Here is a 26,969-nt window from a genome sequence, read left to right on the forward strand (position 1 = left end):
GAAACCCAACTGATTTTGCCTGTTGCTTTTTGATCCTGGAACTTTGCTGAATGTATTTATTAGCTGTGTGTGTGTGTGTGTGTGTGTGTGTGTTATTCTAAGAGTTTCCGACGGTAAAATCATGTCCTCTGTGGACAGAGAGACTTTTCATTTTTCCTCTCCAATTTGGAGGCTCTTTATTCGTTTTTCTTTCCTGGTTTCTCTGCCTAGAACTTGCCATTCCACGTCGCACAGACAGACGTGGCAAGAGCAAGCATCCTGCCTCGTTCCCGGTCCAGGGGGAAGCTTGCACCGCTCACCACGGGGCACGGAGTGAGCGTCGGGTGGGTTTGGTTCATGTCCTTCGGGGCCTGGGTAGCCCAGTCGGTCACCCTGTTGCACTGTAGTCTACTTGTTCTCTAGAAACCGACCCGGCCGGGCTTAGAGCCGTCTATTTTTCTGGCTGAGAAAAAAATTTCGTTGGGCAAATACTTTCAGAGGTGATATGTGGGCAGTAAAATCGGCCTGTGTAAATATCTTCGGGATCTGACCGCCCCTTACATTTGAAACAGCCGGGGGTCCTAACAGTACGTTTCCTTACATTGCAGGCACCGGGGGTCCTGAGGGCAAGCCATACGAAGGGAGGGAGCGAGGGGCCCAGAGGGGGCAGACGTGCCAGCAGCAGGGGGTGTGGGCGGGACCCGGCGGGGGTGGGGGCGAGAGTGGGTTTGGGGGGAGGGGGCGAGGGGGAGCTGTTCTCTGGCCGGCCCTCCCCCAGGCCCTCAGGGATGTGGGCAGAGGGGGCCAGTCAGCATCCCCAGGAAAGCAAGGGTGTATTCAGGGGCGACGGTGGGAGGGTGTGGGGCGAAGGCGCTGGCCGGAGGCCCGTGCAGAGCCATCAGGCCACACGTCCGTCCGGAGCCTGCGGGTGCGGGAGGCCCGGGAGGCGTCCCACGTGGCCCTGGGACCGCACGGCCGTGGGCTGGGTGGATCCGTCAGGGCTCTCAGTGAAGCAGAACCTGTACGTGTTTATATAAAGAGACTTATTGTAAGGAGTTGGCTCCGGCGGCTGGGGGCTGGCAAGTCTGAAATCCGCAGGGCAGGCCAGCCGGGGAGCGGGCGGCAGGCGGGCGGGCGGGGGCCCTGCCGCCTCTGGAGGCCCCGTCCTCCTTTTCCCGGAAACCTCAGCTTTCGCTCCCCAGGCCCTTCCCTGCCTCGGAGGGGCCCCCGGCGGGGAGGGGTTGGCCTGCCTTCCAGCCCTGCAGACCTTAACCACTCACTTCCCCGGCATTCCTTCCAGCAACCCCCCACGCGGTGTTGGGTTACAGGCCTGGCTCCCGAGCAGACAAGTTGACACATGACACTCACTGTCACAGGGGCAAGGGTGACGCACAGGCCAGAGAAGTTTCAAGGCCTGGGGGCTGGCCTGGGCTGGGGGCAGGGGGCCAGCCGAGCCGACCAGTCCCAGTCCGGAGGGGGAGGTGCGCCCGAGCTCGTGGCCTCCCTGCCTGCTCCCCGGCTCCCCGGCCCCCCAGCCCCCCGGCCGAGTGCCCCTTGCAGGCTCTTTTGTTGGGGGTCGCAGTGGGGACTTGAAGGACCCCGGGGAGACACACGCAGATGACTTCACGGCCGGGTGGTGACCGTTACAGATGGGGGTTCCTGTCAGAGCCCCCACAGCCCCACAGTCTAGCAGGGTTTTCATAGTTTTGGTCTGTGTTCGTTTTTTCTGGGGCCACAGCAGTCCTGCAGAATGGGGGCCTTAAAATGGCATCACCCCACAACTCTGAAGGCCAGGAGTCAGGGGTCCAGGGGTCCCCACCCTCCCCGGAGGCCTCTCTCCTTGGCGTGAAGGCGGTCGCCTTCTCCCCGGGGCCCCCCCGCCCCCCGCCCAGGTCTGCCCTCGGTGTGTGTCCCACTCTCCTCTAGTGACCTCCTTTTAACTCAGTCACCCCTTTAAAGACCCCACCTGCAGCCCGGGTTGTGGGCTCAGTGGTTAGAGCGTCGTCCCATACACCAAAGGGTCGCGGGTTCAATTCCCAGTCAGGGTGCGTGCAGGAGGCGACCAACCCTTGATGTTTCTCTCTCACATCAATGTTCCTCTCCCTCTCCCTCTCCCTCTAGAATCAATGAAAAAACCATCCTCTGGTGAGGATAAAAAATTAAATTAAAGACCCTCCCTCCCGATACAGCCACCTTCGGAAGCACTGGGTCCACGGCTTCGACGTCATTTTTGTGGGGCGCACAGTCCCCGCGACCCGGGCTTGTCTGGAGTGCTGCTGCCTCCATGGGTGGAATTCCTGTCCCTCACGGGGGGCCCTGTGAGCCTCCTTTCCTCTGGGAGGCTTGGAGTCCCCAGTCTCACGCCAGCCGGGAGCTGCCGGGAACCTCGACTTCGCTAAGAGGTCCGCAGTGTGAACAGCACGTTCTGGATGGCTCCTGGCCTTCCTCGGGCGCCGCTGGCTCCCTGCGCAGCTGACCCCTGCTCGCTGCGTCCCGAGCGGGGCCGTGACCTTGTGTGACCACTCACCGCGGCGGCTCGGTCCTCTCTCCAGGGCTATTTTCGGTGCCTCTGGCCCGTCGCCCCTCGGATTTAGTGTTCTGCAGCCCCAGTCCGACGGGCCCGCTCCCAGCGGGCAGTTCACTTAGTCTTGGGCCGTTTCTTCCCTCCCTGTGTTTTTTCTAGCGTCTCCTTTCTTCCTGATGGACGCTCTTCTCATTGAGAGAAACGACCCGCTTTCTGAATTTTTCTTTTTCTTTTTCTTTTCTTTTCTTTCTTCTTCTTTTTTTTGTAGTGAAGCGACTGCAGAGAATAAACCCTCCCACGCCCTCGAGGGGGGAACAGGAAGGAGTATCTGAGCCCATGACCCTCCCCTGTCCCCTCATCGAGGTGGGGCTTGTCACCCCTCACTGTCCTGGCTCCCCTGAGGCAGCGCGGAGGAGGCAGTGGCCCTGTCTAGGGGGCCCCAGCCCTGGTGGGTGGCCCGTAGGAGCTGTTTTGTGTTCTCTGTGCTTCTCGGGCAGCATTCAAGACCCCAGGACCCCTTTGGTGAAGCCGCCCCGTGGGCTGGGGGCAGGGGGCGGGGGCGTCGCAGAGTCGGGCGGTAGCTGCTCCTGGGCCCTTACGAAAGTCGGGCTTGGGGCCTGGGCACAGACACCCCGCGACCAGTGAGCACCCCGTTTGCGTAGCGGGAGTGAGACCCAGGAGGGGGCTGGGCGTCGCAGGGTGGCGGGTGGACAGGAGCCTTGGGTGGCGAGGGGCAGTGAGTGAGAGTGGGGTGGGCGGCGGAGGGCTGGGGCCGGAGGAAGCCCGCGGGGGCCCGGCCCAGGCGTCTGGAGTTGGTCATGAGGAGGATGGCCTCGCTCTGTTCCTGCCCCCGAAGGTGTGCTCAGGCCCTGACGGTTTCTGAGCGAGAGGGACCGTTGAGGGCAGTGAGAGGCGGTCACCACGGGCTCCTCTCTCCCGGGTGGGTCCCCTCCGACTTCCCGCTCCGATGTCGAAGGGAGACGTGTTAGAGAAGCTCACTTTGGAGGTGCTCTCTGTGATCCGAGGCAAAACGTGCCCCCCCCCCACCCCAGTCCTCTCCATCAGTGGGCGGGGCCTGGCCAGGGTCACGTTTGGAACCTTCGTGGGCCATTTTGTCTGCCTCGCCCTGGGGTTGGTGCCGCCTGCCTCTTAGGGGGGGGGGTTCCCCAGACGAGCCCGTGTCCCGCCCGAGATGTCGGAGGCTCTGTGGGGCCCAGGCTCATCTCTGCCCTTCAGTTTTCCTCGCTCTTCTTCACGGGCTGCTGGGCGGTTTGATCTCTGAGGCTCCCTCAGCTCCGGAAGGAGAGGGAGCTTGGGTTTCCCTGTGCAGTGCAGCGCGCGTGTCGGGAGATGGCCCTGGGGCCCTGGGGCCCTGGACGTGACCCGGGAACCTCGGGGTAGCCTCAGCCCTGCCCCGCCCGGAGGACGTGGCGCCTCTCCCTGGGTCTCCCCGTTTAGCAGGAGCCCCGAGTGAAGGCCCCCTGTGCTCTGCCCCTGACCCCGGTCTTCGCACGGCCGGGACCTGCTCTCCCTCCCCGGCCTGTGAGTGTGTCCGGGAGGAGCATGTCCTCTGGCATCCCGGGCGGGCGGAGGCCTTTGTCATTTATTTGGTGTCAAAGTGAAACAAACCTTCGAAGAAAGGCCGAAGATTAGGAAGACTGTTCATTGTAATCACTGAACTTGAGACGGAGCCAAAGTGGGGTTCGTGCCAGAAAAGAGGGCGAAAACCTTAGCAGACCCGTGACGTGTGCGGGTGACTCACGGGCCTGTGGAGTGGGTGAGCCCTGCCCAGGCGCGGCCCTCTGCCTCCTGGGTGATCCCGGCCTTGCTCTTAAAGAGGCCGTGGCCGCTCGCCCCATCGGCCGCGCTCAGCTCCTGCTGCACCCACGGCCCCGGCCCCGGGTCCGACTCCGGTGCGGCCGCTGGGCCCTGACGGGTGGCGTGGGCCCGAGGGCACCCTCCCCCACCCGCTGCCCGGCCCTGGGGGCCGACGGGAGCACCTTCCCCGGGGAGCCCTCCTGAAAGTCAGCAGCGTCTCTGCAGCTGCCACAGAGCAGCCCTTCAGGGCGGGCCCAGGACAGAGGCCCTCTCTGTGCCCCCCTCCCCCTGGCGTCCTGGTTTCCTGCCTGTCCACCCGGAGATGGCAGGAACGCGGCGGGCGCCAGCGCCCGCTTGATGGACGTGGCAGCTGCTGCGGCCGCCCCAGCGGCTCGGGGCCGCCCTTGGGGAGCCCAGCAGCTGGGGACACATGGTGGCCGTTCCCAGGGATCCTGTGTCACGGGGGACGGGCCCGGCCACGCCGCCAGGGCTCCCGAAGGCGCTGCCTCGCGCTTGTTCAAACCCCCGCGGCCTTGGCAGCCTCGCGCTCGTTCCTGGAAAATTAGACGAGAGTTCCAGAGGTTCTCAGAAAAGGGGATGATTTACGGGCCCGTCCCGCGCCCGGCTCCGCGCGGTTAGATTTATCTCCAAGTTTTCACAGAGGAGAGTTCTCCCCAGACCCCTCCACGTGGTGCTCCGCCTCGCTGCGCCCTAATAGCTGTGGCTTGGCGCGGCCGGCGCGGCCGTGACTCACTGATATGTGCCGTTTTTCATGGGCCCAGAAGCACCAAAATTGGTGCAGCATGAAATTATCCTGTTTTTTCTGCTTTGGAGCCGGGGCCCCGGCTGGCGCGGGGGAGGGGCGGGAGGAGGGGCCGGGCCACTTCCTAGCCGGGGAGGCTTAGTGAGGAGGGTCCTTTGTTCTGGGGCCTTGGGGGGAGCCCCGGCCCTGCCCTGTCCCCCCAGTGTCCCTGCTGGTGGTGGAAGAGGGTTCGCAGGGGGGGGGGGGGGCTCGGGACGGCGCCCCCCCTGCCGGCCAGGCGCCTGGTCCCGGTGGGGTGGGTGGCTGCCCCTCATGCCTGGGGTTTTGAGTGAGCGCCGCCAGGTGCCAGACGAGGCCGGGGGCCAGGGAGGCAGCTTTGCGAAGCAGACAAATTCCTGGGGCTCGTGTGTCCTGTGAGGGAGGCTGACAGGGACAACTGGTGAATAAGATCACTGGGAACGGGGATCGTAATTCTGAAGCAGATAAAACAGGACAGCGGGAGAGAGTGGCCGAGCTAGGCCAGGAGGTCAGGGAGGCCTCCCCGGGGGAGTGCCCCGAGCCGGGGTGGCGCCCAGGCAGGACCGGGCAGGGCTCCGCGCAGGGGCCCGGCCGGGGAGGAGTTTGGGTTTTAGTCAAGTAGAAATGAGAGATGGCGGTGGGGGAGGGGAGTTATAAATAGAGGCCCACAGCCCTTGTCTGCAATTTTAAAATCCGAACGGCTCCGAGCTGAGAGGTTTTTTCCATTGCTCATGTCAGGGCAGAGTCCAACCCACTGCCCAGAGCCGGCCCGGCTGGGCTCGGCCGCGCCGCCCGCCCGGGACCCCGCTTATCTCCCCGCGCCCCAGACACTCCTCATTCCCAACCGCAGGGAGCCTCCGGGGTCTCTCGGAGGGATTAGGCGTGCCTGTGAGCTGTGGTGAAGAAAAGCCACATTCATTATCCGCCCGAGAAGTGCAGAAGCTGGGAAAGAAACAGCCCGGGCCCCCGAGCCGGACAAAACGGGGAGCCGCGTGCCTCCGCAGCCCACTCCGGGCCTGCGAATTCCCAAACACTCCTTTCAAATATTTACTTTTACTTTTAGAATTCTCCCCCTCCCGCCCGCCCGCCCCCGGGTTCAGAACTGTAAACGTGTCCACTCCTTTCCAGAAGCAAAAACGTCCTAGAAACGGCCGTTGGGACCCTGCCCCCCTCCGCAGGCCGGGCTGCCAGGTGGGGCGCGGGACCCCGCATTCCTGCAGAATGGAGTCTTATCTCCCCGTCCCCCCGGGGGCTCGTTGCAGAAATTCCGTCCCGCCCCAGGGTTCCGCACGCTGTTGCTGTTGGCTCTCGGTCAGGTTCCTATCCCGGGCCTTGGGGCCGGGAACTGGCCCCTCTCGCGCGGGCCCTGGCAGAATGCGGCCTGTGTGCCCCTGCCAGCCCCCCGCCCGCTTTTGTAAATAAAGTTTTATTGGAACTCAGCCACGCTCATTCCTTGACGCCCGTGGCTGCTCGGTGGCCACGTCAGCACAGCTTGGGGCTGTCTAACCCTTGATTTTTTTTCAGAAGAAGTTTTCCAAGGGCCGTTTCAGAGCCGCGATTGCTCGAAGGCGTCTCCTGCGTGGCCCGGGGCCAGCGCGGCCTCCCTGGATGGGCTCCTCTCCTCTTCTTGGAGGAGGGGGGCGGGGGGGGGGGGACGGGCTCGGCCCTCGGAGGAGACGCTCTGCTGATTGCATGCAGCTGTGGGTTTTGTGCTGGGAGCCCTGACATCTGGATTCCGCCAACGTTTTGGCAGCGCCCTGAGTAGCTGGGGGGTGACATCATCCCTCACAGGCGATTTGGGATCAGTCTGTGGAAATGAACACCATTCCCAGCGTCTCTCGGTGTGTGTGTGTGTGTATGTGTGTGTGTATGTGTGTACGTGTGTGTACGTGTGTGTACGTGTGTGTATGTGTGTGTATGTGTGCGTGTGTGTGTATATGTGTGCGTGCGTGTGCGCGTGTGTGTATGTGTGTACGTGTGTGTATGTGTGTGTGTGTGCGTGTGTGTGTGTATATGTGTGCGTGCGTGTGTGTGCGCGTGTGTGTATGTGTGTACGTGTGTGTATGTGTGTGTGTGTGCGTGTGTGTGTATGTGTGTGTGTGTGTGTTGTGTGCCGTTTTCTATCTCTTTCAGAGTGATCTGTCGTCTTTCCTCGTCACCGTACACACCATCCTGGGACAGAGGGCCATTGCCACCAGACCACGTGTTCTTCACGAATCTGTGGGGTGGTGGCTTCTGCTGCCGCTGTTCTCACCTCGGAGGTGCGGGGAGGCGCGGGCACTGGGAACACCGTGGCTGTGAGGCGTCCCGTGGGCGGACGCTTACCTGGCATGGTTTGCCACGGAGCTAAGATAACTGAACGGAGCCGCAACCGCTCTTCCATAGGGCGTTGCGGGAGGGAGGGTCGGCCATTGACACCGCTGGTTGAGGGCTGCTTGCGGCTGATTCCAGTGAGTGAACCTTCTGTAACACGTGTGGGTGTTCTGGGCCCAAGGCATTTTCCTTTACACCGGGGAGCGGGGTCCCGGGGGACACTGGGCCTCCCTCCTCTTGTCGACGGGCCCTAACGGGCTGCTCCCGGGGCCTGGTCGGGGGTCAGGAGGGAAGGACAAGGAAGGGCCCTGTCACGGGGCTGGTGTCGACGCGCTCCGTGAACAGGCGGCACAAAACTGCCTCGGCTCCTCTGTTCCACTCGATCCAATCGTGCGGTCCTGGTAGTTGCGCGGGGCCGAGTGGCCAGGCCGTGGGGACAGCGCCGACCTGGACTCACGGAGGGAGGGGAACTTCGGGCACCGGGCACCCGGGTGGGGAGAACAGGCCGCGGGAGGCCTGTCTGGCGAGAAAGCCTGGAAAATCTCAAGTGGCCCCGTCTCCCGCCCCTGCCATCCTCCAGACGTCGGGAAGCCCATCGGACAACAGCCACCCATCACACAGTTTACAGCAGCTTTCGCTGTTGACAGGAGCCACGGGCGCGGCCTCCAGTCCATGTCAGTGACCTTGCGAGGCCTGCCGCCTTCTGCCGCCTTCCAGGAAGGCGAGGAGGGCCTCAAGAAACGCGGCTCGGACGGCGTGGCGTGCCTGGGACCAGGTCTCTGAAGCGAAGGGCTCGCCAGCGTGGCTCGTGGGCTCCTGTCCTCTCTCCGGGGCTCTGAGACAGCCCCTGGGGAACGGGGAGCGGGCGGATTGGGGCGGGTTGGTGTTTCCACCTTGAGCGGCCAGGCCCTCGTCTCCTGGAGTGACAGCTACCCCCCGCGCTGCGGCTCTTGGTTGTGAGTCACCAATTCCTCGATGTGAGTTTTCGGTTGGCCTGTTCCTCTCCCAGGAAGTTACATCCCTCCTGAAGCCCTGGGTGTAGTTAGAAACCTGAAGCTCTGAAGAGTCGATTTGTTCCTCGCAGGAGCTGGAGAGGAGCCTGCCCGGAAGGGTCAGGGTGGAGTCGGGAACAGAGCAACATGGGGCAGCAGGCGGGTGGGGGCCTGAAGTCACCTGGGCCACCTGCCCGGGGAAGTGGGCCCAGGCCGAGGGCAAGAACAAGCCCAAACTCTCCGGCCACTCCGCGTCCTGCCCGTGCGCCGGGGTGCCGTCTGGGGGGGTGGGTTTGGGTTTCTGTGTCTGCTGGGAGGGGGCCTGGGGTTCTGGGAGGCATGCGTGTGTGCCGAGCGAGCATTGCCGCCGTGGCGATCGCGGGGCAGCGAAGTGGGGCAGCGTCGAGAGGCCGCTGGGAGTTGTGCGGCTGCGCTCGACCTCTTTGGGAGCTGGTGTTCTCCGTCAGCCACCAGTGTTTTCTTCGCACAGAGCTGACGAGAGAGTCTGTGGCCCAGGGGTTCCCCTCAGTGGGCCTCACCGTGGGATTTGCCACGGCAGCTGTTGGGGGGCATTGGGGGGGGGGAGGCTGGGAGAGCTCTTCATGCTTCATCTTAACAGCATCCTCGGGGGGGTCCCTGGATGGCCCCACGGCCCCCATGTTCTCATCATTGGTGGGTGGGTCGGTGGCTTGGGTACCTGTAGAATTTAAAGTTTACCCACATTAAGATTTTAGCACAGAGGTTTAGGCGGAGCGTCCACGCAGGTGAAGACGTTTCTGTCCTCTGTGGCTTTGGTCTTTATTGATCTTAGCAGCGTGGCCAAGGGTTGTAACGGTCTTCTGTGCCTTTGTGTAGGTCCCTGTGCGGATCGTGTGCCAGGCAGGGCTGAGGACACTGCCTCTGTGACAGACGTCCCGTCCCTGTGGTGAGTGCCTTCTGTTTACGGAACATGTGGCGGTTCTCATCACCGGACAAGCCCTTCACTGACATTCTTTCCATTTGCTCCTCAGACCCACCTGCCCGGCCGCTGTCCTGCCCCTGGAAGTGCAGAGGTGCCAGGAGCTGCCCACCGTCCCAGGACAAACCAGCAGGTGGGAATGGGGGACGGGCCCCCAGGGTCTGGCCTTCGGCCCGGCATTCCCATTTGTTACCCAGCAGTTGCTGTGCTGACTGTTGCATTCCTGTCGCGTTGAATTCCCAGCTGCTCTCGGAGGCTGCATTGCTTCAATTTTTGGATCAAGAACTGCTCACCCAGCTCAGCAGACCTTCTTTGGTCTCGAGCAGGTTCGGCAGTTGGTGTGGGCAGATCTATTCGATGCCCTGCTTGCCACCGGATACGGTGCCAGCTGACAGCCGAGCGGTGGACAGCTGCCTCTTGTCCCGCTGCGGGCTCTGGCGGGGTGGGCCTGTCCTGGGGACAGCGTTCCGTGGCATTCCTTCCACTCCAGCCTCACCCTCCCCGCCTCACCCAGAAGCAGAGACGTCCCTGCCCCAGATCGGAGGGGCCCCCGCTGGTGAGCTGGCCCTCCTTCGTTCCCACCTCGAGTTAAATCAGGATGAGGGAGGAAGAGCCCATTTTCCTTGGGGCTGTTACAGAAAGTTCCAGAAGGAGGCGGTTTGGGGGCTAAGCCTTGAGGAGGAAGGGATGGTGTGCATGGAGGGCAGGGCAGAGGGCATTCCAGATCGTGAAGATTCCACTTTTAAAAAAATATGTTCTTTTAATTGATTTCAGAGAAAAAGGGAGGGAGAGAGAGAGAGAGAGAGAGAGAGAGAGAGGAACATCAATGATGAGAGAGCATCGTGGATTGGCTGCCTCCTGCACATCCCCTATTGGGGATCCAGCCTGCAACCCCGGCATGTGCCCTGACCAGGAATCGAACCCTGACCTCCTGGTTCATAGCTCAACACTCAACCACTGAGCCACACCAGCCGGGCCTGAGTCTGCATTTCAGACACCTTCTCAGTTTACTTGCTTCCCTTCTAAGTTCTTCCGCCTGGACTGATCACCGCATCAACATGAGACAGAGAAACCGGAGAACATGACCAAATTTGTTACATACGTGCACATGGGTTTCGTAAGAACAGGGGGCCGAGGACACCGCCCGGGCAGTGGAGGCCTCCGTGCCCCCTGAGCGAAGGAGATCGGGGGCGGTGGGGGACTTCAGAAGGCAGGAAGGCGGTTCGCATGGAGGTAGAAAAGCAAATGTTTGGTAAAGACATGTTTGCTGGGCCACCCTTGACAGTGGGACCCAGGACTTGGACCCCAGGGTCCTCGACGGGCCCTCCCTGCCCCTCACACTGGTCCCCGTGGGCGCGTGGTGCCTGCGAGGCAGCTGCCCTGAGCAGGCTTCCGTCCGAATTCTTTCAGGCAGTGGCGGGAAGCACCAGGGTTTGGTTTTGTGTTTTTCTTGAGTCTTTTGTTTCTCAAAATAACCAGCATACAACAGTCAGCACCCCAAAAGGCATATCTGGGGGAGCAAACTCTGCTCCCTCAGGATCCGCCAGAGTCCAGACCCGGCTTGAGTCGCTCGTGGTTGATCTTGAAGAGTCAGGCTCGGCCCTGGCCGGTGTGGCTCAGTGGCTAGCGCATCGCCCGAGCACCAAGGGGCCATGGGTTTGATTCTGGGTCAAGGCCACGCAACCGGGTTGCAGGTCGATCCTCAGCCCCATCGGGGTACATGCGGGAGGCAACCATCGATGTGTCTCTCTCCCATTGATACGTCTCTCTCTCTCTCTCTCTCTCTCTTCTCTCTCTCCCCCCCCTCCCTCCTACCCCCTCTAAAAATCAATGGAAAAAGTGTCCTCAGGTGAGGAGTAACAAAAACAAAAAATAAAAGAAACACACACACACAACACGCAGGGTTCTTCCTCAGTGGAGCCAGGGAAGGGGAGCACCTGCCCCCTGGTTGGAGGTGAGCGTGGGGCTGCGCAGGGCGATGGGCGCATTCCTGGGGCTGGAGGCTCTCAGGGAGGGGCCGGAGGGGCCGAGAGGAGCCAGAGAGGAGCCAGCGGGGTCGGTGGAGGCCTCTCGCCTGGAGCCGGCCAGGACATTCCTGCAGGCCCTGGGGTGTGGCCGCGAGGAACACTCTGGAGGAGCAACTGCTGAGCTGGACAGCCAGCCCCGCCCCACCCGCCCCTGCTGGGGCCCCACGGAGGCCCAAGGACGGGGCTCTGGCTGAGGCCACCCCGCAGGCCCCCCGCCCTCGCAGGGCTGAGTGCAGATCGAATGAGATCACCGTCCCAGGCCGCCCGCGAGGCTCCTCCTCGTCCTCTTGGAGGCCCCGTTCCTGCCCCGAACATTGGACGCGCGCCCCTGCCTTCGGAAAATATTTGTAAACCCCGTGGGTTGGGGGGCCGAGCCCTGCAGCGTAGAGCGACCCTCACAGCTTCCATCACCGGGCTTCGGGGCTGCCCCTTCCCGGGGGGTGACGGCACGGCCATGTCGGGCTCGGGTGTAAAGAAGCATGGGCCGCCGGCTGCCACCTTCGGAGAGGGACCCTCACCTTCCCCCCAGTCCCCACCTCTCGCCGTCCTGGCCCTCCCCCCCAACAGGAAGTGCCCCGAAACGCTGGCCCTCGAGTGGAGACCAAGTGGCACAGTGACTAGCTGCTGCTCCTGCCCCTGTGTCCCGGGAAGGCGCCCCCAAAAGGCGGACAGACATCCAGACGTTCGGACTGACTCCCGGGCGGCAGGAGCCGTCCCCTGCTCTGGGCTCGGCTTCTCCTGCAGACTCTGCGCTGGAGCTTTCGTTTATAAACGCCACCATTTCCCCCGTTATTACAGCCCGTCTTGGCTTCTCGGGGGAACAGGATTCTTTCTGAGCTTTAAAAAGGACGTTCTCTTGGCCCTGGGCGTTCCACGTAGGAACATGAGACCTTGCTCTCACTGTGAGGGTTTGCAGATTCGAGGCGTCTTTCAGGGCGAGTGTAGGAGGCCGCATGGGAATTAGACAAACCCCCCAAATACCTGTAAGAGCGGTCCCGTGCAATACTTTGGATATACTTCCCCGCCCCCAATTATTAGCCGTTTATCTGAAATTCAGGTTTCACTGGACATCTGTATGTTTCCTCGCTACGTGTGACAGTGCGGTTTAGACATGGATGCCTTAAGTTAGATTTGAGAGTTGCTTGTCTTCTGAGTAGATGTCCCAAAGGGGTCTGGTTTGCTTGTCACTGGCAAGAGGACTTCCCATGCCCGTTGGGTGCGGACTGGGTGGCCGGGGACCGGAGAGCGGGCAGGAGACCTGCAGGGGCCTGTGTGTCACAGCGGCGGGCCCGCCCAGCGAGGCCCAGAGCGGGGCGTCTGGAGCGCGCCCCTCCCCGTGGGCCTCGCGGGGGACGGCCTCGTGGTGGGCGCGCTCAGTGTCCGCATGACCTGGTTGTGAGCAGAGACGCAAGTACCGGCCTCCGTGTGAGTCGTGGGCGGGCGTGACTCCTTCCTCACAAGTGGGTCTTCGGGTGAGAAGTTCTCATCGTTCAAGCAGACTTGGAAGAAAGGATCCCAGGGTTCACTCGGAGGTCACGCCTGCGACGATAAGCAGGCTGGCGAGTTCCGGGAGGCGTGAGGTGCTGGCCGGCCACCAGATCCTCGGAGCTGATGGGGAGGGGAGCAGAAACAGACCCCGTACCCCCAAGAGAGTGGCCACCAGACCAGGCAGAAGGGAAGACCCGCCGTGAACGGGCCTGGGAGAGCCGGTCAACCGGGTGGGCGAGGCGCAATCCTCTCGTCCTGCCTGCCGGCGTGGGCGCGAGCGCAATCCAGAATTCGGACAAGAAATCAGAACAAGATGGATGCTGCTTCGTCACCTGGATGGAGGGTGAAGGCAGTGGCCAAGCTTCAAGCTTCGGAAGGTGACCCGCAGGGAAGAGTTCAGGACGGCGACCCCATGGCCCTCCGCTTCTGAGAACCAACCAGAAATCTAAAGGCAAACACGGCGGGAACAAACAGACAATGAGATCTAGACAAACACGGTGGGAACGTGTTCGCTGCAAATATGACCCCACTGGGTTCCTGCCACGCTGCGAGCTCTCCCTGGGGGCGTCGGAGCGTGTGGGGGGTGCTCCCTCCCCGGGTAGGTCCTGCTTGGGGCTTCACATTAGAGAGAGCCCCTCCCAGCCGTCCCTGTGGGTCAGGGCCCCGTTTCACCCCCCGCAGCGGAGAAGCGCCCGCCGCCCCCCGGGCATGTGAGACCCGCGGTGAGAGCCGGTGAGGCAAGAGGAGGAGTCCCGGGAAGAGCCTACACACCTCGGATACCGGGAAACGGCTGTTGACTCGGGCGGGGGGGGGGGGGGGGCGCGGTGAGCTGGGAAGATGGCACAGTGTGTGTCTGGACGCTGGAAAAACACACCGGTGACCTTTGGCCTGGCATTCTACTTCGAGGGATCCGAAGCCGATCGCCGGGAAGGGGGACAAGGTTGTGTGCACAGAGGCTGCTGTGGATGTTAGTGATGCTCCTGAGATTTGCAAAAGGCCAGTGTGTCTGCCAGACAGGCCAGGCTCTGAGAAACAGTCAGCAAGGTTGTCAGTTCACCTCTGGTCATGTTCCTGGGGGCGGGGCGGGGGGCGCAAAACAAACACAGCATGGTTCACACGGTGTGATTCCAAGCTTTCGCTCGGGTGCTAAGCTGCCCTCCGGTTGTAGGATTTAGGCTGATTTGTGTTGTCTTTCGGCTCTTTATTTCCAAACATGGCAACAGGCTGTTGTAGAATTCGGAAGAGAGGGAACTGTGATGGGCAGAGAAGCATTGGCTGTGAAATGGTGGGAACTGGGGCGGGGAGAGTCCCATGAGGAGACCCACTGGACTGGGGGGGCTGGGAGGAACGTCCCCCTCCGCCAGCTGTGCTGGCCCAGCCCCCTGTGCGGCCCCTCGGCCGGGGCTCTTGGCGGCATCCCCCCTCCTCCCAGACCCCGCATCCTCCAAGCCCACCCCTCTCTCCTTCCCTCCTCAGACGTGTTCTGGGTGCCCTGTGTTCCACAGCAGAGTCTTGGTGAAAGGAGGTGCACGTGCACACACACTGGGGGGTGGGGGGCATGTGGGAGCGGTAGGGGTGCTGACAGAGGCATGGAGCGGTGGAGGATTCCAGAAAGCCTGGCGAAAACACGGCGGTGTGTGTCCTGTGGTCACGATTCCGTTTTTTCAACAGGATCCTTTGTAACCCCCATGTGACTCAAATATATCATGTACTCTCCACAGATACTTCAGATACTGCACGTGCACACGCACACACGCGCTTACACACGTTCACACACACACGCACACACCATGCATTTGTTTTTCTCTGAAGGAACAGGCTCAACCGACAGGACATGTGTCGAGAAGTTCCCTTCAGTTTTTCCTTTACTCGTTGACGTCTGCATGTGCATGACTGGCAGGTCTGACAGCCATGATTGCAGACGCCAGAGAGCTGTTCCTCTGGAGGCAGAGCCCAGGGGGCCGGCAGCTCCCGGGCCGAGGGCTGCGGTGGGTGCCCCCGTGCTCCGAGGAGGCTGCATGCGGCTGTGCCCCGGCAGCCGTGTCCCCTTCTCCCACGTGCCCCCGCCAGTCCCACGCCCGTCTCCCCGCAGGTTGTGGTCTCCCGCGGAGCAGACTTCCCACTGTTCCCTTCTGCGCTCGAGCTGGCGAAGGCTCTGGACCCAGACCCATCCGCTCCCCGGGGACTGCTTCGGCCGACACTGCATCTTGTCAGAATAACTGCCTTTTTTCAGCTCCCGGGGCGGCGTGGGTGGAAGGTGTGGGGGCTCCGAGGCCGGCTGCCCCTCGCCGGCTGGGTGCCCTTGTGGGAGGGGGCGGAACCTCCTGGGCCTCAGGCCCCGTCGGTACCACGGGAGCCCAGCCCGGCACCGAGGGGAACAGTCCACCGGTGGCAGGTTCCTGAGCACGGGCGGGGGCGGGGGCGGCGGGGGGAGCGTCCTGCTCTGTGGATGGCACTGTCGGCGTAAGAAACATCTAGATCTGTAGAGAGTGGCATGAGCTTCTTTGAGCCAAACTGGCGATAGCGCCAGGAAGCAGAAGTCTTAGCAGATCCAGAGGAGGGCCGCCTCAGCTGCTTTTGTACACTTGAGACTCAACGCAGGAGGCATCAGGGTGTAGGTGGAAGTCCATCAGCGGCAGGTGCAGGGGCGGGAGGAAGTAGCGCGGGTGGGGGCGATCTCTGGGCTAGATCGCAGGCAACCCCCAGGACACCCCTCTCTGCGCTGGTGTGCAGGCGAGCAGGAGAGCAGGCGAGCAGCGTCAGCAAATGGAGATGGTATTCAGGAGACAAGAGAGCAGTGAGGGGTTCTGTGGCCTCGCGCTCTGGTGCCGGAGGCTGTGCCCTGAGCGGCCGGGAGAAGAAGAGTACTCTGACATTTTTTTACAGGTACGTTATCTTAGGCGCACAAAGCCGATTTCACAGGGAAAAGCCGGCCTTGGTCAAGGAAGCGACATGCCTAGGGTGAGCGTGCTTGCTTCTGGTTAGGGGCTCTGTGGTCAGACCGTCCTCCCTGGTGGCCTTGGTCTCTGAGTGCGTAGGGCCCACCACGCTGGCCTCCCCGAGCTCGTCAGGTTAGCCCGTGGCCCCTTCTCCCCCTCGCACGCACGAGGAGGAGGAATAGTCCAGTCTCAGTGAGCACCAAACCCACGGATTCCTGAAATCCGGAAGAGCAAATCGGTCCCCCCGCCCCGCCCACGCTGATCCCTGCTGACCTGGTGCCACGGCAAGGCCCCCTTTGGTTTGCTGCCATTTCAATGCCTCTTTCATTGGCTTCGTGGTAACCCCACGGAGAGTCTCTCCTAGAGCTCTGGGCTTGGTGCTCCCATTGCGTCCTCACACCAAGACCCGAAAGATGCCAGTGAGCGCCTCACGCTCTTGGAGGGGGGCCAGTGAGCCACCCTCCGTGCCGGTCCCCGGGAGCAGGCCGCCTGGGCCCACAGAAAACATGTCCGTGCTCCGTGGAAGGCTGTGTCTGTCCGTTTGCTAAAACCCAGCCATGGACCATAATTCTCGAACGGCTGTGGGGAGAGGGCTCTTAAGTCCCAAAGCCCGGAGGGGCTATCCCTCTCCCGCCCCTGGCATCAGGGTGCGCCTTCCACCGGGTGACTGCCCCTGTCCTCAGAGTTCACGAGCTCAGCCGGGGAGGAAGCGGGGGGTCCAGGAGACAGGGCACGCGGGATGGGGGGCCTCGCGGGTGTGCCGCCCTCTGACCGCGCCCTCTGCCCCTGTTTCCTGCAGGAGCGGGAGGAACAGCCATCTCCTCGAAGCCCATCTGACCCCCCTGTGCCCGGCCCCCTGGCCCAGGCTGAGCAGCGCGAGCAGCGCCCAGGTAAGGATGCGTGAACGGGTGGCGGCCCTGTCGCCCGACGCCAGCGTCGCCAGGATGCTGGGGCTTGGTGTTCTGAGAAGCGGCTCTTCTTGCGAATGCAAGGAGATGCTCACCTTTCCCCCCAGGAGGGAACAGCCCTCAGCAGGAGAGGCGTGCGTGGCTGCGGCCTCTTCATGGAGTGCCCTTTGGCGAACTGGGTCCCGGGATTGCCCCCTCCTCCCCGAGAGGCCACTGGCTCCTGGTCCTGGCTGGCTGTGTCTGCGCCCGGCCCGCGTCTGCCTGTGTCCCCCCGGCAACCCTCTGCCGTTCGGTGGTTCCTTCTGTTCCTTCCAGCTCATTCCTGCTGGGGTCCTGGGGGAAGGAACGAGTGACACGGACAGGGTCAAGGGGTGGGGCATTGGGACTGTCGGCTGCAGACTCTGACAGGGACCGGAGCCCGAGGAGGGAGCGGCAGACCCGAGCCGAGACGGAACAGGAGGATGAGGACGGCTGGCTGTTCGAACAGTTGGAGAGTTTAAGGGCAGAGAATGGAAGGATTGGGACTGGTGGGATGAGAATTAGATTTTTTAAAATATATTTTTATTGATTTCGGAGAGGAAGGGTGAGGGGGGGAGAGAGAGAGAGAGAGAGAGAGAGTGTAACATCCACGATGAGAGAATCATCCAGTGGCTGCCTCCTGTATGCCTCCCTCTGGGGATCGAGCCCACAACCCAGGCATGTGCCCTGACCGGGAATTGAACTGAGCCTGGTTCGTAGGTCGACGCTCAACCACTGAGTCGCGCCGGGCAGGCGAGAAGAGTTAGATTTTTAAATGGCTTAATGAGAAAGGGTGGCACTCGGCAGACCCGGGAGCTGGAGCTGCCCAGGCCTCGGGTTCGCCCAGGTGCTGGGGAGCGCGCCCTCGTCAAAGCGCTCGGGGTTCCGGCCGTGCGGCGTGGGGGTCACCCTCCAGAAGGGTTTCAGTGAGGTGATGTGAGGGAAACGTGATGTGAGGGAAACAGTCCCAGTCTGTTGCCATTGGCCTTGAAGCCGAGGAAATTAGTAATTCGTGGCATTTCACTGCTTACAAACGGTCTCGTTTAAACGAAAATCATCTAAGTGTCGGTGTTCGTGTTCGTGTGAAATCTGTGTTCAGACTTTAACCACAAAGTTAGAGAAAACGATGCTGAATGGACTTCCCACGGCTTCTCCTCCGGGGCCTCTAAGTCGGACCTTCACAAAGCGCGGAGGCCGCGCCCTGGGGGCGGGGGAGCGGGTGGCACAGAGGAGGGCCGGGCCTCGTGGGAGGGCGCTGGCTGTGCCCCGGTCGGGCTGTCCAGAGGCGGGGGGCCCGGCGTCTGACCTGTCCCAGCCCCTGAAGCAGGGCCTGCAGCGCGAACACACTGTCTGCGTGTGGCACCGGCTTCCCCGCCCGGAGTTCACACTGTGAGCACCCCCACGACAGCCACCTCCTTCCCTCCAGCCTCACGGAGGCCCCACACGGCACAGCCGGCATCGGCACCGGCACCGGCCAGATGTGTGAGGGGCAGGCCGAGAGCGGCATGGCTGGCGGGCAGGGCGGGAGCACGGAGGGCTGGGTGGTGGGTGTGAGCGGAGGCGAGGGGGCAGCTCCCGCTTCGGAAGGACTGGTTAGTGCGTGTGAGCCCACAGCCAGGCGCCTTCCGGGGGCAGCTGCCCCGCCGCCCCTGCACCCCTGATCCCGGACCAGCGCCTCACCCCCGAGTCTGCAACCCCGTTCCCAGCACGGGCAGCTGCCTCCCCTGAGGACCACGGCGCAGCGGAGGCGAGTCCGAGAGAGTGTCCTGCTCAGGGCACGGCCAGCGTCACGCTGTGACAGGAGCAGGAGCTAGGAAGCGCGTGGCAGGAGACGAGGCAGGACCGGCGGGGGAGGAAGAGGTGCGTCTCGGTTGGCATTTTGAAAACGCCTTCTGAAGAGGGCCCGAGCGGAGTCTGCTTTCCTCGCGGCAGAGGCTCGGCACGCACGGGGCCTGCCTTGCAGCGAGGGGGGGTGGGGGGTGCTTGTGGGGAAGTGGCCCGCGTCGAGGAGGAGCTGACCCACACTCCGCTCTGAGGACCAAAGGGAAGGTGAAGGCGAGTCCACTTCTCAGAGCGTCCAGCACGACCCCAGAACACGGAGACACGGAGACGATCTGAAGGGAGAGCCCGACAGCCGCCCGGCACGGCCTCCAGGCGGGTGGAGGCGGACTGGGGCCGGGGGAGGGCGGGATTCTCCAGCGCAGGGCGAAATGGCTCCGCTGGGGCTCTGCCCGCAGCGCGAGGGGCCCAGATGGAGAGACGCAGGTCCTGGCCGTCCTCTCCGACGGGGTTGCTAGATGTTGTGCTTCAAGAGGAGAAGCGAGCATGTGCCCGGGGAGGGCTGTGGGTGTTCAGGGCCGCGTGCACCCTAAACATAAGCTTCAGCCGGAACTTGGGGTGACTGGGCATTGGGGACGTACGGTGTCTTTCGAGAGAGGGGTTTGTTCCGTGGGTGGTTACGTCACCGCAGGACCCCGGTGAGGAGGAGAACATGAAGTCACTTGGTCCTGCATTTGGGGGAAAAGTGTGCTTGCTTATGTGTTTCAAGGAGCAAGGTGTACCCCAAACATGGACTGCGACCACTGAAGAATATGCATGTCATCTCTAGTCTCCAGCCTCGCAGGAAAAAGAGAAGGGAACCTCTATTTAACAGAAACGCCAACATCAAGCAGAAAAGGAAGAAAAACAAGATGTGGGGGGAAAAGGATGTCAAGTAAGATGCTCAGAAGGGTCCCGAGGAGCCCAGAGCTGACAGCTGGAAGGACGAGGGATACCTGGAACCTGCACCCAACACACAGGCTCTGGGTGCTCTTCTGAAACCTGCAACTTTTCAAAAAGTTGACCATATATGGAAAGTTGCACTAAATTTTAAGCAATCCGTTTCATGCAAGCCACGGTCTTTGACCCAGTGCGATTAACCCCGAAGTCCACAGGAAGAGTTCAGAGACGGCAGCAGGCACTGTCGCACACACCCTCGCTCACGCTGGGGCTGGAGAGGAATTCAGGGAAGCGCGGTTCCTGGGAAAGGCAGGGGATCGGAGAGGGCCCAGGTGGGAAGTCGCGCCCTGCTGGTTACAGAGCTCAAGACTACATGTCTGAGCTTTGAAAGAAAGTGAAAAACCGACATGAGAAGATGAAAGACTCCAGGGCGGGGAAGCCAGGAGTTAGCAAGATGAAGGTCAGGCATTACGGAGACGATGGAGGCGGTACCGATGGACAGGAACCCGCTCGGAAGCCAGCCGCGGGCGCAGGCGGACACGGGGCAGGAAGGAAGATGGAAACCACGCGGAGCGCATCCGAGAGGCCGGCATCGAGACCCCGCAGCCGCCGGCGAACAGCACGCGGCCCAGGGCTGTGAAATCGGGAGGGCATGGCCGCCGCACTGCAGAAATACAGAAACAGCGCTGCTCCGGCGCTGGCGAGGGCGTGGGCCGCGCAACGCCAGGCTTCGCGGTGCGAACGCCACCCGGTGCAGCCTCCGTGGGAGACGCCTTGGCAGTTTCTCACACAACGAGACCCAGTGTCGCCGCAGGACCCAGCAGGCCTGCTCGGCAGTGTGCGCCCCTCGGAGCTGAGCCTGTAGGTCACACCCCCCCGCACGTGGTGGTTACGGCAGCTCTGCTCGCAGGCGCCAGGCCCGGGAGCAGCGGGGAAGCCCTGGAGGAGGGCGGGGCAGGCGAACGGGTCCACACGGACGTAGCGCGGTGAAGAGCGGAGCTGAACCACACACCGGCCTGGAGGAACCTGCGTGCAGGGCGCTCGGTGAGAGGCGGTGTTGAAGGCTGCCTGCCGGGGATTCCGACTCAGTGACCTGGGAGAGGCAAAGCGGCGGGGACAGCAGGAGGACCGGAGGTTTGGGGGCGAGGGATGGGCCTAGAGCAGAGGGGACGTCCACAGCAGAGACAGCACGGGACAGAGGCCTGGCCCCGCATCTGTCCTCCCTCTGCGTCCTCACCACCCCGGTGTCTGTGGTGGGCCGGCTGGGGCGCCCTCCTCCCGGCTCCCCACGCCCGCCCTTACCCTCGTGTGCCTGACACCCAGTTCAACGCTCGGGGTCTTCTCACCTAGACACTTGGGGCGCGGGCGGCGTTGGGCAAAGATGTGGGGCTGCTCTCCCGCCCCGAACGTCCGAGCGTCGTCGGGTGCGGATGACAGACCCTCGCGGTGCCACGGCTCGGACGGAGAAGTCTCCGGTGACTCCTCCCCGAGCTTCCCCCGGGCAGAGGCAGTTCTCTGGTGGCTCCTGAGTCCTCGCTGACAGTCGTTACGGGGACAGACCATCCGTAACGTGAAATGACCAGCCAGGCTCGCAGCGAGGGCCCCGTCCTGTGTGCGGTGTGGGGCCCGCACCACTGTCCGACGGAAGACCTTCTCCCACAGACGGAGCTCCATTCCCGCCCGGCAGGAACCCCGCTGCGGGCACCCGCTCCTGCCTCCGAACCCACCTGCCCCAGCCCCTTACCTCATGGTGGTGGAATCCCACGTGTGTCCCTTCGTGCCTGGCTTGCTTCACGGAGCCCAGCGTCTCCAGGGCTCGTCCTGGTGGCAGGAGGTGGCAGGGTTTCCGCCCTTTTACGGCCGGGCATCGCCCGCTGCACGTGTAGACCGCTCTCGGCTTCTCCGTCCGGCTGCCAGCCAGCCCCGGGGTTGCTTCCCCCTTTTTGCTCCTGTGACGAACACGGCTGCGAGCGTGGGGGTGCAGACACTGTCCAAACCCCTGCTCCCCGTTCCTGTGTGTACATCTTACACTTAGGACTGGAGTTGCCGATGACAGTGATCCTGTGTAGCGTTTTCTCGGTGATGCTTTTGCGATGCGACGTCTCAGAGAATTGTTATTTCTAGTTTTATTTCTTGTTTTGTTACTCCTCACCCGAGGGTATGTTTTCATTGTTTTTTTTAGAGAGCGTGAAGCGAGGGAGAGAGAAACATCGATGTGAGAGAGACACATTGATTGGTTGCCTCCCACATGTGCCCCAACTAGGGACGGGGATTGAGCCTGCAACCGAGGTGCATGCCCTTGACCGGGATCAAACCCAGGACCCTTGGGTCCACAGGCCGACTCTCTATCCTCTGAGCCACCCCAGCTAGGGCGAGAATTGTGGTTTTTAAACCAGCTGTTTCTGAGGGTTACCCTTGCTCTCCAGACACAGGAGGTGCACAGGGAGCTGAGGGAGGTTTAGGTCCAGGCATAGCAGTCGCTGTGGTCTGCACGTGGGTTCCCTGTGACGGTCCCGCGTGGAGTTCGCCTCACAGAGCAGCTCCCGCTCTGCGCTGCCCTGGCCCCGGGGCGCACACCCGGCTGCGGCTGCGGCACCGCCCCTGGCCCAGGCCCCTGCCGGACCTGAGTGTCCACAGCCCTGGCCAGCCGCCCTGCTTTCGTCTCTCCTCTTGGTCTGTAAGCCACAGGGGTTGGTTCTGAGCATGTAGTCGCCACGTGCAGAAGTGTGCGGGGCGGCTGCTTTCCTTCTAGTCACAGCGCAAGTGTGCAAAGAAGGGGACCCTCTCAGGAGCCCCGGTGTCTCATGGATCAGTCTGTTTGCCAAGTGGCAAGAAAAGACTAAAACAGAAAAGACCCCGTGAGCAGAGAAGGCAGGAGCGGTCGAGGAAGGCGGTTCGTTCGGGCTCTTCCCTTCCGGCGCCGTCTGTGTGTCCTGGGATGTTGGTGGCAGCCCGGCCCCGGGCCGGCCACCCTCCCTGTCCTCCGTTCTAGCAGCGAGCCCCCTGGGACGTGGGCGACTCAGTGACCACCTGCCGCCCAGACTCTGCCCCGTGTGTGCCCTTCTTGCACAATCCTTGTGAGAAATGGTGCCCGTGAGGACGGTGAGGACTTGGCGTCCTCGCTGAATTCGCCTGCACGCCTTCTCTTTGCCTACTTAGTCCTCTGAGCTACAGATCGGGAAACCGAGGCAGGGAAGCTCGGTGACTGCTCAGGAGTCACCGTGAGGTCGCTCTGGGGAGCATTGGAGTCAAAGCCACGCCCCTCCGGCCGCACACGCAGCGGTGATTTAGGGAAACGCCTCGCCGGCCCGTGTGTAAGTCACCCTGGGAGTGTGACTTTGTGGGTCACATGTGCCCCTTCCCCAGAGACCATGCATTTCCCCAGGGCAAGAACCGCGTCTCACTTCCCCTGCCGGTTCCGCTCCGGCGCCTTCTCCACCATCGTATTTAATGGGTGATTGTTTAATGAATTCCTGAACTCACAGGTCGTAAATACACCTGAGGGCTCAGAAAGGTGCTGCCTCTCCCCGCCCCCCGTGGGAGGTGCTGATGGTTCCGGGTGAGCAACAACGAAGACCGAGACCGCTGGCTCCGGCCTTCCCTTTCCACGGCGCCACTGAGGGGGCGTCAGGAAGGGCCGGGGGACGGATGGCAATGGCCGTGGAGTCCGTGTGAGACGGCGGCTCCCACACATTCCTGCGTTGGTCCCCCAGGCCCCTCGTCGGCTTCGTCTTTCCCTATGTCACCCCTGAGAATAGCTCAGGTCGGAGAAAGATAAATATCACGTGATCGCACTCATTTGTGGGATATAATGAACAACATATACTGATGAGCAAAAATAGAGCCAGAGGAAAAAATTATTTTCGAACAGCGGTCACCAACCAGTGGTCCGTGAGGTCCGAAAGGTTGGCGACCGCTGTTTTAGAATATAATAGAAGTAATCCTGTTATTTGCTAGATTTTTAATATTTCCTACAACTTTTATGATATTATACTATGCTAGTACAGTTTTGTTAATATTATATTTAAAATCTTTTTTCTTGAAAAACTGTTTATTGCATATAATATTACTATACTTAAAATCATTTTTCTTGAATTAAGCAAAAAAGATAGCTCAGCCTTTTACCCACCTCACATGCACAGGCACACTCAGGTGCACACATACACACACGCACACACGCATGCATGCACGCACTCAGGTGCACACACACATGCACACACGCATGCACACGCACACTCAGGTGCACGCACACGCACATGCACACGCACATGCACACGCACACTCTGTCCTCTGACGGCCCCTTCCTCGTGTGCAGCTGTGCTGGCTCCGGAGCGAAGGCTCTTTTCCTCCGGCCTCCCTCGCCCAGCGTCTTTCCTCCCTTTGACTCTTTGCACCGTCAGTGGCTCAGCCTGAGCTTTAGGACATCAGGACCAAAGGTCCCTTGTCCTTGTGAGCAGCCGCATAGGGGGGTCCCCGTGGCCCCCTCCCCTGTCCTGGACCAAGGTTCCCTTTCCACCTGCTGTCCCCTCCCTCCCACTTGGCAGGCCTTTGTCCTGGTGATGAGGATGGGGACAGAAAGGGCCTCCCCGCCGCTAGGCGAGCAGGGCCCAGCCCTTCCCGGGCCTCACTTGGAGCAGAACTGAAACGCCCATCGTCACCTGTGGAATTTCTCAGGTCTCGCTCTGTGGGCCTCCACCCCCACCCCCCCAGCTCCCACAGGTTCCCTTTCAGCAGATAATTGGGCTCCTGGGTGTTTGGTCTCCTGATCTGCGAGGTGCTCGCCGGTCAGCGGAGGGCTCCATCCCAGACCCTGCTTTCCTCTTGCTCTGCCGTTTTCCTTCTGTTTCCTTCGCTCATTAGTTCATTCATCTAATACCCATCAGTTGCTTGTCTAGGCAACACCAAATCGGGGGGGAACAGCATTTTTAATTCACTGGGCCTTCTTGTCCAAGGGCCCCTAAATGCCGTGGGAAATGCCCGGGGTACAGTTTAGATGGAATTCATGAACAGAAAGTCAATGCTGAAGGGTTATAGTTCCTTGGACAGAAAAACCAGAATTTGCTATCTCCTAAAATCGAGTAAGATGTTTCCATCTAAATTTACTTTTTTTTAAAGCTACCATTAGCCAGTCATTTCAGGTCCATATTTTTTTAGAATGCACTGTTACTCTGGAGTCATTGTAACCTCTGTTCCCAAAGGAAGATGCGCCCTGCTGGGGAGCCCGGCGTCCGAGGCCAGGGCTGGGGGAGAGACGGCTCTCCGTGGCGTGAAGCAGGGTTCCATGGCACGGCCGCCGCAGGGGAGGGAGGGGGCGCCGAGGCATTGCTGCTCATGGGCTCCCTCGGTCCTGTGAGGCTCGGCTCCCTGGAGAGGCGCCTGCAGAGGGAGGGAGCCCTCTCAGTGGAGGTGCCCCGAGGAGGTGCTGCCCGCCCTGCTTCCGGGGCTCAGATTCTGCCACCTCGGGGACGCCCGCCCGGAAGGCCTGCGTTGGGCGGGAGGGCGGGCCCCGGGCACAGGTCCGGCCTGCGAGGTGCCGCTTCCTGCACGGGCCGCCCGTGCGCGCAGCCTCCTTCCTGGCCGCCGGCCATCCCTTGTTGGAAGGAGACAGTCTGGCATTGATTCACCCCGTGGCCCGAGTGTAACCTGCCCGGCGGGCTTTCTCCGAGGAGCCCCAGGATTGGCGACTCAGCAGGCTCCGGAGGGCTTGGGAACGCTGCCTGGCCGTCTGACTTTTTGGAAAATTCTGCAGCCTGATTTATGGAGGCGGGTGACTCCGTTTTCCACGTAGTGAAACGGCCGCTCACGGGGCTCCTCCTGTGTGCCAGGCGTGGGGTTAGATGATGGGCGAAAGCCAGGGCGCACAGCTCAGCTCCGGCCGCCTGGACACGCAGGTTTAGTGGGGAAACGGTAAAGAAAACTCCAGTGAGAACGTGAGGAGGAAGGGGCCGGGGGAGCCGCAGCCCTGGGTCTGACTCCACTCCCCACGGGGCCGAGCGCCTCCCTTTCTGCACTGGAGCCTCCAGCCTGCCCACGTGGCTGGTTCGCGAGGAAGGTTAGGTTAGAGACGGCCCAGCCGGAGGGGGCTTGGCGCCCGGTGCTCGGGAGGACAGGACGTGGCGGCGGTGGTCCACCCTGGCTGACGAGCACAGCGCTGACCTAGAGAGAGGAGCAGACGCTCACGCCCCAGCCGGGGCCCACCCTCTGTGGGTGCCCCCAGGGTTCAGGTTCACCAGATCCTGGGATGGGGGCCTGTGGGCACCCGCCTCCAGGGCTGTGAGTCAGAAGGTCCTGTTGATACACACACGGGCTGTTGTTTCTCCTCGTGGAGAGGGAATCATGAGGATTCCAGAGATGGGCATTCCCGAGGAGTTTAGGAGCGTCCAGGAGCCTGGCTTCCCCACAAGCCCCCTGCCCCCGCCCAGGCGATCCTGCCCCTCAGCCAGGCTCCAGCCGGGCAGGGCACACTCAGCGCCCAGCCACCAGCCTGGCCCGAGCATCCTGCGTCCCGGCCAGCCCTGCTCCCCAGCACATCCTGGGGAGCCAGCCCCTCTCCTGGCTCCTCCGTTCTGGGAGACGTGCCATTTCTGGGAACGGCCTGGAGCGCTCTGCTGGAGCGCCTCTCCCCGTCCCCGCGCCTGGCAGGCCGGGCCTGCTCGCTGCCTGCCCTCCGCCTGCCTGCCCTCCAGTGAGCGGGTCCGTCTCAGACCGCGCCGCGCGCTGCGCACGGCCACCTGGGCCTCTGGCCTGGGGATCGCGTCCTGGTGGGGCGCCGCGCTAACGCTCTGCTCCCTCCCTGCTCATCCCAAACCTCTTGGAGAGGGAGCCCCTTCCCGGGAGGAGCCCCCCTCCTTCCTGCAGGCGGTCTCCCAGGAGTGGCCGCTGAGCCGGGAATGATTTTTCCAGATGTGGTGGGAGCCGAGTCAGAGCCTCCCCGAGACTTCATTTTCGGCTCTGCCGTCCCCTCTTGGCCTGTGGCCTGAGACCCCGGCACGCGGAGGTGGCGGGGGTGGCGTCTCTTTTGTGGGTGTCCATAGTCCCAGGGCCTGGACCCGTGTCACCCACGCCCTTGGTGCTCGGTGACTATTTGCCGAACGCAGAAAAACACGGGCTACGTGCACGGGTTTCACGTTTCTGGAGTTAAAGTCAAGGAATCCCGGGTGTTTCACACCGAATGGGGTCACACAGACGCCCTGGTGTCTGACCGCCTCCTGGAAGGTGGTGGCGGAGAACGTGGTGCAGGCGTGTGGCACCGGGGCCGTGCCCTAGATCTGTCCTCCTTGGCCCTGGGCTGTTGGACGGACCCGGGTGGGACCCCTGGAAGATGAGCACCTTCCAGAGCGACACGTGTGGACACGACAGGCAGTGTCTGAGGGGCTCCAGGGCCCGCAGTCAGCAGGCTGAGAAAGAACAGGCTGCGCAGGGGAGGGGCTGGGGCGCACTCAGGGCCCTGCCCCCTCTGAGCGAAGTGCTGAGAGTGGGTTTCTGTTCTTTCTCCCTCTGATTGCC

The 26,969-nt window shown here is 62.2% G+C and overlaps 1 protein-coding gene across 7 annotated transcripts in view; it reads left to right on the plus strand.

Moving 5' to 3' along the window:
• Nucleotides 1-9,262: 9,262 nt before the first annotated feature.
• Nucleotides 9,263-26,969, plus strand: part of GRB10 (growth factor receptor bound protein 10) — a 56,497-nt gene continuing 38,790 nt past the window's right edge. For 4 of the 7 annotated variants that reach the window (XM_023747521.1, XM_023747522.1, XM_023747524.1 and 1 more), the window contains exons 1-5: nt 9,263-9,332; nt 9,418-9,498; nt 14,973-15,089; nt 15,614-15,841; nt 16,619-16,709. In XM_023747521.1, coding sequence (XP_023603289.1) covers nt 15,647-15,841; nt 16,619-16,709 — 286 coding nt within the window. In that variant the 5' untranslated portion in view covers nt 9,263-9,332; nt 9,418-9,498; nt 14,973-15,089; nt 15,614-15,646. The remainder of the gene's footprint in view (nt 9,333-9,417; nt 9,499-14,972; nt 15,090-15,613; nt 15,842-16,618; nt 16,710-26,969) is intronic. The other 3 variants (XM_023747523.1, XM_023747525.1, XM_023747526.1) reach the window with 3 other exon arrangements.

The sequence above is a fragment of the Myotis lucifugus genome, unplaced genomic scaffold (assembly GCF_000147115.1).
Source record: "Myotis lucifugus unplaced genomic scaffold, Myoluc2.0 scaffold_898, whole genome shotgun sequence".
NCBI lineage: Eukaryota > Metazoa > Chordata > Mammalia > Chiroptera > Vespertilionidae > Myotis > Myotis lucifugus.